Source organism: Acipenser ruthenus, chromosome 22, assembly GCF_902713425.1.
Source record: "Acipenser ruthenus chromosome 22, fAciRut3.2 maternal haplotype, whole genome shotgun sequence".
In the NCBI taxonomy this organism is placed as follows: domain Eukaryota; kingdom Metazoa; phylum Chordata; class Actinopteri; order Acipenseriformes; family Acipenseridae; genus Acipenser; species Acipenser ruthenus.
In genome coordinates, this window is record NC_081210.1 from 27,246,197 (window position 1) to 27,257,672 (window position 11,476).

General features: G+C 35.5%; 1 protein-coding gene and 1 long non-coding RNA gene across 5 annotated transcripts in view; one reads left to right on the forward strand and one right to left on the reverse strand.

The window, feature by feature from the left end:
• The window catches only part of LOC117431697 (DNA repair protein RAD50-like), a 28,300-nt gene extending 20,932 nt beyond the window's left edge, over window positions 1–7,368 (reverse strand). Inside the window, exons 1-7 of one of the 4 annotated variants that reach the window (XM_058996329.1) lie at window positions 7,283–7,368; window positions 6,078–6,233; window positions 5,617–5,700; window positions 4,601–4,752; window positions 3,412–3,597; window positions 2,136–2,340; window positions 645–773 (exon numbers count right to left, since the gene is read on the reverse strand). In XM_058996329.1, coding sequence (XP_058852312.1) covers window positions 645–773; window positions 2,136–2,340; window positions 3,412–3,597; window positions 4,601–4,752; window positions 5,617–5,700; window positions 6,078–6,206 — 885 coding nt within the window. In that variant the 5' untranslated portion in view covers window positions 6,207–6,233; window positions 7,283–7,368. Of the gene's footprint in view, window positions 1–644; window positions 774–2,135; window positions 2,341–3,411; window positions 3,598–4,600; window positions 4,753–5,616; window positions 5,701–6,077; window positions 6,234–6,779; window positions 6,799–7,268 lie in introns of those variants that run through there. The other 3 variants (XM_058996331.1, XM_058996328.1, XM_058996330.1) reach the window with 3 other exon arrangements.
• Window positions 7,343–11,109, forward strand: LOC117973718 (uncharacterized). The gene is made up of 4 exons (XR_009308168.1): window positions 7,343–7,411; window positions 9,027–9,077; window positions 9,748–9,876; window positions 10,217–11,109. It is a non-coding gene; the product is annotated as an uncharacterized LOC117973718 (long non-coding RNA).
• The last annotated feature ends 367 nt before the right edge of the window (window positions 11,110–11,476 follow it).

Sequence of the window (11,476 nt, forward strand, 5' to 3'; positions counted from 1 at the left end):
GCAAGAAGCTGCAGATGTCTGCACAAAGTGTGCACTGAGACACCATTTCCTAATTTCTATGAAACGTTTGTCACATTTACTCTCATCACCAGCCCTGTATTACTTATGTGCTAACTTAGATACCCTGAACATGCTCAATTACCTGGAAGGCTCATGGTTCTTGGCCCAACAATGTCACAAGTTTGACCAAAATACACATGCAGCTAAAAATTATTAGCTGAAGATGAATGTGATGATAGAGACCTATGGGAAATACCATTTAACTAATTGAGGGGAGGATGTCTATGGCTACAACGCACTGGCTCTCACAAGAAGAAAGTGCCTGTATGCACTTTTACCACCACATAGTAACTAAACAACCCTGAATGCAGTGTGTAGGAGTTTTTAGGTTTACTTTAGCACATGCAATTTGCCTATCGGAACATCTACATGTAGGTCAAAAGAGCGTTGGTTGTGTAACAGCTAATTTTAACTGCAAAACTACAAAGCTTTTCAAGTTCCCTGTATGACAATGGGGTTTCTACTGCTATTCAAAAAAATTACCTATTAGCAGTTTTACTTGGTAACTTTGGTGGTCTAAAAAAAGAGATTTGCTGCACATTAAAATTATGGGTTTAATCTGTGATTGACAAAGTAGTTTGTACCTGCTCCATTTTTTCCTCCAATTCACAGTTGTCTTCCTCCATTTGCTTCTTCCTGCTGTCCAGCGCTTTTATATCATTATCGAGCTTCATCACTTTGACCAGGTTTTGGTCAATGTCTATCAGACGGTTCTAAAGTTGGTGGGGAGGGGGCAAAAAAAAATAAAAAAAATTATATATATATATAGTATAAAGTTTAAGACAAACAACCCTAGTTTGAGACGAGAGGAATTTGACCTCTATTAAAACATTCAAATGGCAGTCACTCAAAAAGTGCTCACAAGGACATTAAATCTCAGTTTAATTTAGCGACTACAGAGTCACGTCAAGTGAATGTTTGTAACTTCAATGACTGGACACTTCTTAGAAGAGTCAGGCCTAAGTGATGTGTTATTAGAAATTCAAAAGAAAATGGATGAAACAAAGATAAGACAAATATTTATAAAATATGAGTGGTTTTAATAGATTAGGTTCTGACCAGCTATTATCTACTGACTTAAAACATGGTCAAGGGAATTACTTGGAACATCTGGGTATGTGCATAGCCCTTACATGCAAAAATGAATACTTTTCACCTTGCACATTTATAAAGTGCTATATTTTTGACATTGTGGGTTTTTATTGAAGTGAATGTCAACTCCAGCTGCCCGTACTAATTAGTGTTACTATAGTGAAACACAGTATGCAGGCCCTCATTAGCCAAGATCTATCGTATAGGATTTAAAAACATAAAAATGGCACCAGTTCATGGTTTGTGGCATTTTTGGTTGCTGTGTTTGCCAACACGAGTCGTTGTACCTGGTCCTGTCATTGCTTTGCGTTTCAATGGTATTCACTTGATTAGCACTAAGGAAACACCGACAAAAGTCCCTGGCCTTCAAACCGTAAACTTGTTAAAAAGGAGACTCATACTTGAGATGGTGCGAAGACAACACCAAGTGTGCGTGCGTGTGTGTGTGTGTGTGTGTGTGTGTGTGTGTGTGCGTGCGTGTGTCAAACAAATCATGTCTCATATTAGTCCGGAACATTTACGTGTTTAAAATATTAGTATTTTCCAAACGGAGACTGCGAAGATGGGATTCATGTTCTGGTAAAATTAAAAAAAGGTATACAAAACTTGTGAGGAAAAAAAAAGAAAAAAAAAAAAAAAGCTAAAAAAAGCTTTTTCTTTGTTCCTGTGAGACTTATTTATCTTACTCATGTACACAATGTGATTTTAGTTTGAAATTATTGGGGTTTTCCTTATTTCCAGTGCTACACTACATTACATAATGTATCACTCGCTTAACTGATATGTAAAGAAAACGTTGTCTGAAAACTTTGTAAAGTATTAGAGAACATGGTTCATAATCATAATGATGAGAAATGTGGGCAACTGTCTTTATAACTGAAGGATTTAGAGATGTAATCTTTAATCAATGGTCACGTTTCACACCAGAACTATTCAAAACCTGTCAGTGGTGACACCCTTAGTGCACCAAAAAAGGGATTTACCTCTATGGGTTGAATTTTACTCTCTATAGACTGCACGTTTTCTATCGATGCTGCTAGTTGGGATTCTTTGCTGCTGAGCAGGTCCTGTATTTCTTGTGATTTTTCCTTGTTTTGCTTGAGGTATTTCAGCTCTGTCTGGCACTCTCTCACACGATGGCCTTGCTTCTGACGTACCTGCCGCAGCATCTCTAAAGCTTTGATGTATCTGAAAGAAAAAAGAAAGCATTTTAAATGAGGAAATTGTGCCAGATTTCTGCAAAACAAAGCAAATACATTGCCTCCATGTTTGCCTCTTTTTTCTAACATGACCTTCTGAGTTCCCTTACTTTTCAGGGAACTTAAAAAAAAACTGTTCCGAAACTGCTTCGCTTACTTACTTTTGTGGTACAGTTTTGTTGAATATCATAACCTAAAAGGGTATAATTATTTTTTTTTAAAGTCACAGTATTAATAAGTGAATCCTTCTATGGGAATCTTTTTTTTTTTTTTTTTGCCACAAAGCATGATTCTAATGTATGCTAAACTCAGCTTCTTAATTAATTAGCTATTATACTGGCAACACAGGACGGATGAAGATACAAAAGTAGTCTAACTTGAAACTGATTTTAGGAAACCTAAAACAACTGATCTGGATGTTTTTATTTTTTTTATTTTAATATGAAAGAAGTGGATGTTCTGAACAGCCAAAAATCAATGAGCACTTTCCTGAAATAAAATGACAGAAAAGCCAGGTCAAAGGTCACAGGTCCATCTCGTACCAAGGACAGGGACGGGGACGGTTACATTGTCTTTAGTGATGTATCATTGGAAAGTGTTTAGTAAGAGCTTTAAAAACGAGCACAGAATGTACAATAGCTCAATCAGAACAGAATTAAAAAGTAACAAAACTGTTTCAGGACAAAACTGTGTGACCTCACACCTTGGTTTAGGATGTATCACAAAGACCTTCTATTCTGTGTGCTTAGTTCTCTCTAGGGACCCACTCAAGACACAGAGTTTCCTTTGAATATACCCTGATGTGATGATCTCACATGGAATCCACCCCTCCACAATATAAAAATATATATGACTGAGCAACTGTTTAAAAAAAAAAAAAAAAAAAGAATACATTGTCATGGTGAGTTTGTCATAGATCTGAAATATTCCGTAAATGACAAAACCAAACAAAAATACAACCGTATTTCCTTATTGCGGTTTTGTTTTTGTTTTTTTTCACACCTACACCAACTTGACACAAAGGTCAGACACATAAAGTAACCGCGAAATTATATTGTACCTTGTGGCCGAGAAAATTTCATCAAACTTCTGTTTCAGGGCCTTTCCCTCACTCAGGGGCCAGTTTGATTCTTCTTGGTGGCAGAAGATGACGTTTGTGAGGACAGCTTTGGACACCCCTAAAGCTGTGATCATCTCCCTGTCCACCTCCGCACACTTGGAGCTCAGGCTCACCTTCTCACCGTGCCTGCAAAGCACACCAAAAATCAGGTTTAGGACAATCAACTTGAATGCAGCTCCAAGTCCCATCTCTTTGGGTCCTTGGTCCTCTGTTCAATAGTGAAATGCATTATAGCAGTGGAGCTGTGATAACATGCCACACACTGTAGAGTCTATCCCAAGGACCCCATGAGACATTTTAAACTCATTTGGTGTACAAAGAATATGTGGTGGCAGGTTAAAAGAGCTTTGTGTTGTGAAAGAACATAGGAACTTGATTTTTTTTTTTTTTTACATATTTTAACCATTTAAGCACTTTACTGTTTTCTATACTAGAAGGGAAATTGTAACCACAATCAAATATAGTATATAGTTATCAAACCAGAGCAACCAATTCTCTAACGTGTATTTATTTTGTCTAATGGAAAACATTCCAGCAATCAAGCAAATTCCAAACTTCCAAAAATAAACCTACTTAAATATAAATTTAATGTACTGACTCTAATGACATTTCATCACAATGTTGCTTAGTAAAATAATTTTCCGTTGGTAGCAAGTAGTGACCAAAGCCATATAATATTTGTAGCACATCCAATACCTTTATTTTGGTTTCTGTGGGATTAGTTTACATAGTTTCTGGTCTTGAATACAACTATACAGTTTCCATTTTTTTGTATGGAAAAAACAAACCTACAGTATACATTTTAAAGTGAACAAGTAATGTAACGGGGGCTGCCTCTGGATTTCATAATTCAGTCTTGCAGTTTACATGTGTCCAGTGGGCAGTGTGTCTGCTGGTTTTCATTCCAAGGGAGCTTTCAATTACTTAACTAGACCCTTAATTGAATTGATCATTTTCTTAATTAGAGCTTTTTAATTGCTTTCAGCTCTTAACAGTTGCATATTTCAAGTTAGCTATAACATTTTATAAGTAACTTGAACTCTGCAACTGTTTAAGAGCTGAAAACAATTAAAAAGGTCTAATTAAGCAAATTATCAATTCAATGCAGCTGGTAGACCTCTATACTTACTTCATTCTTGTGATGACCCCTTCCAATGTTTTAAATTCAGTTTTCTTGCCTTTCTGGGTGCAAACCATTGATCTTTGGACAGCAACCAGCTCCCCATTGACGTCTCTAAACTGCAGTCGAATCTGGGCCCTGACATCTGTCTCATGGGCAACCTTATGCAACAGACATAATTAATTTAAACATTATGCATTATTTAGGATGTATCAGTCTTGTCTGCCCTGGGTGGGTCAGTATTACCTCTGTCCACAGAGTCTCCTGTAAGCTTCTTCAAAATATTATGGGATATTCAGAGCGGTGTATACTAAGCATGTGTATAGAGGCACTTGAAATGCAAGTGTGGGCAATATGAACACCTTTCCCAGCGTAGCCTGCAAGGCTGGGTTTTTGTAATTAACCACCAACCTAATACCTTTTCTGCATCAAAAAGGACTGCTGATAACATCAAGCTTCCTGTCTGGCTTGTGAATTAAAAATAACATAATGATTAGTCATTTTAATATTCATATATATATATGCAACAGGTTAGAATGTGGGTGCCCACATATCAACATTTTAAAATTTTACATAGATTTACATTTTGCCTATGTTGCAAAGCGAGATACAGTTTATATTGTTCTGTTACAACATTGAGGCAAACCGTAAGTCCTCCTATTTTTTACGAAGAAAATTAATATCAGATCATTTATCTAACACTTCCCTCTATCATTTAAAAGCAAGCAACATACACATTCTCCGAACACAGCTGTAAACACAAATTGAGAACTGCAGTATAAGTATCATGAAAATGTAGATCTCCCTGACTTCCATTCCAGTACAGTATGTACAGACACACGGAAAATCAAACACTTATATTAGGGATAGTTGCTCTATCCCAGTTGTTATCTACCATACTTATCTTGTACATTTAAATGCTTTAATCTTGGTTACAGGTCTTAACATTATTATTATTTTTTTTTTTTAAACGTAAAGAATAAGATACAATCCTGTATACGACCTACTAATGGTAAAAGTCTCACCTTTGGATCATGGACAAATGTATTTCCTTTAGTCCCTGGAGGAAAGTCACTGGTGCAGATGTACTTAAGACACTCAATAATAGTCTAAGGAAAAAAAATAAAATAAAAAAAATAAAGATGTATTGAACAATTAATCTAGCTAAACACAGACTTAAACACATGACTGATCGGTCAACTTGCCATATTTCATTTTCATATTTTACAGCCCAACATCTCTAACAAAAACAAACAAAAAAAATAGAGGAATGTTTTTTTAAAGGACTGTTAAAAAAAAATGCTTAGATCAAACAGTGCTTTGAAATACAAGAATTAGCTTCTAAACCTCTCAAACAGTTGAAAAAAAAAGTTTTTGATTTAATCAGAATGAATTAAACATTATTTTAAAAAAAAGTCCCTAAAGTTTTGTAAATAGGACCATATATGACACAATAACAGTGTATACACATGGGCATTCAACATACTGTTTTGCCAGCCCCATTGGGTCCCACTAGTACAGTTAAGGGACTGAAGAAGGTGATGACTTGTTTATCTTTATCTTCTACTCCAAAGCTCCTCACTCCGAGGATGCTCATCTTTTCAATCTTCGACATCTTGCTGTGTCGTTACAGGATGCGTCTCTGTACCAAAAAAGAATCACTGCAATTGGAAACTGTTACAACTTCACCCCAAAACATCATTCCTGGCTTCTGTTCAGACTAGGTCCCCCAGCAGGGAAGGGAATGAGACGATCGTTGCATAGCAGTTTAATCAATTCCTGGTTTTACTATTAGCTAGTTTCGCAGACACTGCTTAGCTCTAAACTTGGCTTAACATACCTGAAGTAACAGTAGTCCAAGATTAGTGCTAATTGAGTTGAGTATGAGTTTAATAAGACACACCTGAGCTTGTTACCTATACACTGTGACAAATCAAGCTCTTAGTAAAACCTAGAATAGGTGAAACTGCTATGCAATAGGAGTCTTATTTCAATCCCTGCATTGCCTTCTGTGCACTGTACTTGATCAAAAGACCTCCAGTTTGTTTACATTCCTAGTAGTACCCAACTAACACATATCCATGCCCGTTACATTTTTTTTTTTTTTTTTTTTTTACAGACTTCATTTTGTCACAGACAAATATTTTGTATTTTCCAAATTATAAAACTAAATAGAACAGGTACATACTGAAGCAGGTATTAATTAATACACATTATCTGGATACCAAAGAAAAATCCACAGGCCATTTTCCAACATCTGTTGCTGATGTGTTTATACATTAAATAGTATTAATACTATGGACTGCATGTCTACTTGGATAATTAAATAAAACGATGTTTTAGAGGCCCCGGCTCTGGTCCTGCTCCGGTGTGCTACAGCAGATCCCGCTCTAGCTCCAGAGCCGGGGCACGGCAAACCATATTATCGGTTATGTAAAATACAGACTTGGATTTATTTATTTACCCGCCTTTCTAATATTACATAGCACTCATAAACAGAAGCATGTGCAGCGATTCATAATGTTTCTGTTGCCCTGCTTGAGAGCCGCGCAGTAACTGTCGCTCCTTCTAATTCAAACATACACACGCTCCTAACCTCAACACAAGTTATGGTAAAGTCTGAATTTGTTTTATATTAATATCTAATTATCCATGCCACTATAGTTTGTCACCGTACTTCACAAACTCAACTGTCTTGCCGCGTTACAACGCCGTCCCCCGTACCCGGAAACAAAACAGTCGTACTTCCGTAAGAGGTTCAGCTGTGCCAGGCTGCCTGCCTGCCTGCCTTTCGAAGAAAGTGCTTGAAAGTGAAAGAAAGTACGTTTTAATTCGTTGTACTCATGTTTAATGGTTAATGTAGATAACTCCATATCAGTATACATGCTGTCAAAATATGAACTAAACTTTATTGTAACAATTTTATTCAGTTTACTTCATAAAATAATATATTAATTTTTTGCGACATGTTTCTTGTTTCTAAATATATTTGAACCCCTTTGTAATAAACAGGTATTTGTTTTTTAGTCCAACGTTTGTTTTTGTTTTTTTTATATAAAAGGTTTACTTGACTGAATAATGTATTATGTCAATGGCATCCCTGGCGTGTGTGTGTGTGTGTGTGTGTGTATATATATATATATATATATATATATATATATATATATATATATTAGCTCAAAGAGCCAGCTGTCCAGTATATATATATATATATATATATATATATATATATATATATATATATAACCTGCATGTTCGTGCAGCAAATTATTGTTAATTCAATAATTAGCCAATATATAACTACCTTTTACTCAACAGATCAATTTACGTAAAGTCAACTCTTTGTTGTCTAAACTCCTCAAGTAATCTGTTTGCTGAACACCTTGTCTGGGATTTTATATACCCACTGGAATGCTGGGTGCCCAGTAACATGGTGGTTCCAATGATCTCAAAAACAGTGTGAGATTTTCCAAAGGGACATATCAGTGTTGAAGGTGCACAGTGAGATGACAAAATCAGGAGGACTGAGCTGTTTAGTAACATCAAACCAAATACAGAAAAAAAGTACTTGAATATAAACAGAAACAATGTTGATCTGTATGCATACTACTGTATAGAAATGCCTGGCATCTGTATTTGGAATGCATATCTCTGACAACGGGTAAGCGTTTTGGCAGGATTCTAAACATTTAAAGGGGGCACTGACCGGTATGGAGGCTCCCAGGACTTTGATACAAGTGACTGGTCCTGCCCTTAGCTATGTCAATAGCCCTCATTTGGGTATATCCCTGTTATTGTTGGACTATATGACAATGTGCTCTGAATGATCTTCTGCATTATCGATTGGAGTATGAGAAGAAAAAAAAAACTCTTGTCTGTTTCGTGTGCGTGCGTGTGTGCATTTTGGTTTTCTGTTTCCTCAAATTTGGGTGTCACAAATTGAGGGTGGGGAAAGAGTAATGGGTTTGGAATCTCTGATTCGCAATACGACCAGATTGACTGATAAAAAACCTATTTCGGTAACACAAACCAGAAAAAAAAGGCACCTAACACCTTCTAATAAGTTTCCGTTTCTAGGTTTATAAATACACACAACCTGCCTTTTCAAAATGCAGAACTACTGATTTAGAAAGACATCATGCATAAGTATTTGATTGTCCTTGCCTGCTTGGTGTGTTACACTCATGCTGATCACAGCAATTTGGTCCTTGAGATTATAGAAGATCTCAACAAAATAATAACTGCGAAATTGGTAAGTCTTATATATATTTATTATTATCATTAAGTACAGTATTGTAACTTTTTTTGTGTGGAAAGTAAAACAGTATACAGTTGTAAGCTACGCAAGTAAAGGATTGTTGTTTCATAATCATCATTTAAAAGTTTAGTCACTAAAATAGACTTTTAATATATTTTATTTTCCTTGCTGCTTTAGGGGGTGAAGAATAATGAACACGCAGGCGATTTAGTACCCCCAAGACACACTGTAAGACATTATTCATATATATGGCTTTTTATTATTTCATTTATTTTTATTTTTTTACTTCATTTGTATTTAATTTGGATATGTTATCTGGAACTTGATTCTCTATAGTCTTGAAGAAACCAGCTGAGACAGGAAGAGCTGTACAAACCAAGTATTCAGTTATTCCGATTGAGCTCTCCACAGATGAGGGTCATTGGTGTTGATTGGGCTAATTTACCATTCCAGGTGATTTAGCTGCTTGGGTTTGTGTGGATCGCTGTTCTCCAGTGTCTAAGAAAAGCATCAATCATCACAAATCCAAGCAGCTGTTTCTTCACTTGTTTCACTTTGAATGGTAAATCAGCCTGATCAACACCAATGAACCTTGCCAGATTTCTGTGGAGAGCTCAATCCGAATCATCGAATAACCAGTTCCCATGGCACCAGTGAGTTTTATTGAGAGAAAGCTATGCATAGGTTAAGCCTTGAGAATTTGAGATGAAGACACTATGAAAGATTTTTAGGGGAAAAAGTTTGCCCCTAAATGTATTAAGTTTCTTTTAGTATTTCTGCATTTAGCATTGCAAAGTGTTCAATAGTTATGGATGAACTGAGTTCAACAAACCTCAAAGCACACCAGACTATGTTAAATTTACCTGCAGATGTTGACGTTGTCGTTTTTATATTTTAGTGTGCTTGCGAAGCTGAGGTCCTTAAAAACCTTCGAAAACATTTAGAGAAGGAAACCAAAACTGCTGTACCAGAACTACCAGCCCTGATTGCCAAAGTCGCTGAACTTCAGAAACATTCCAGCAAAACTGTAAGTGCCTGTCTCCTCATTATCCTGATGTTTGTTTGTTTTTTAACAATGTTACTTGTTTACATTCTTCAGTTCATATCAGTAGTTTTCTCTCTTTTGCTTAACTGAATAAAACCATGTAACATTTTACAAAACGAGAAGTACAAACTACAGTAGAACTCTGAGTCCCACTAGTGGTTTACGCTAATGATTACAAAAAAGCTGTGAAAATGTTTTGCTCATTTGCAGTGAGATGGCTTATCACAAATCAGTCCTTTTTATATATTCATTTTATTTATTGCTTTCAGATTTATAAGAATAAATAGAGTTGATATATGATTGTGTTTTGTTATTTGTATAGAAATCAGGATGCATTAAAAAATCAGAAAAAACAAAACCAGGCAGACTTTTTATGAAATATCGACAATACTTCTGGAGATGGAACGAACAAGGGTGTTTAAAGCATCAGTAACATGGGACACTACACAGCTGAAGTCACTGGCCATAACTCTCCTTCCCATCCCTGAGCTTCAGATCAAGCCTCTCTGTTGACCACGAGGATCATTTACTGTAATGGGATACGTCTTAAAAGTGTTCCTCCTGCCTTTAAGTGAGAGCATCTTTATTTATTTATTTATTTAATTTTAGCCAAAATAGACAACTAAGGGGGATTCAGCTTATACCTCACCAGATGTACTACAGCTGTCTTTTTTTGTTATTTAACAGTGAATTCCCCTAGTTTTCATCAGGGATAATGACAGATAGGTGGTTGATGTAATCCTGGCTGATTCCCCTAGTGTTGTGAAATGATCTAGAAATACACTGGTTGATCAAATCAACCCCTTAGTTTTCTTGTTTATATTACATTGAAGTTAAGTATTTTTAAGAGGATATTTATATTTATGTAGGTATTTATCTATTTATTTATTTGTTTTGAGATTTTATATAAAATATTAATGTTATCTTTAGGTCAAGGTGTGTCTTTGACAGTGTTTAAATGGCAGTGAATCAGTGTTGACAGTGTTTGATTAGTAAATGACATTATTTGATTGGGTTGAAAGATTTCTGAATGTTTAATAACAGACATTTCTTTAATGCAACACTGCTACTAAAATAGTAATAAAATCACTGTAAGAGTATCCAACGATGTTGGTAATATTGTAAGCTTTATAACCTCTCTTACCATTACAGAATTTAATGTATTTGTATTAATTATTTATTGATAAATATTTTTGTAAGACATTATATGTAATAATGTACACTTAATGTATTTCTTTAAATGTTTTTTATTTAATAAATATTAATATATTTGATTTTAATTTGTTTGATTTTTATTAAACATCATAACCTGCAACACCGCAACCCTTGCCTTCCGCTTGCTTGTTTAAAATGATGACACATTCACATAGATCTGGCAATTAGCATGTCAGCATTTATAATATTGGTGTCATGGTTCACAGGATTATTCAGACTCATCTTTACCATAATGACCCATCATCAGATGGTCAAATGGTGGGGGGTGGGGGAGGGGGTTGATGGACATGTGTGCTGGCTAAGGAAATCCAAAGAGATTAAATGTAATACTTTATATTTGATACCAGTCACAACAAATGTAAGATTC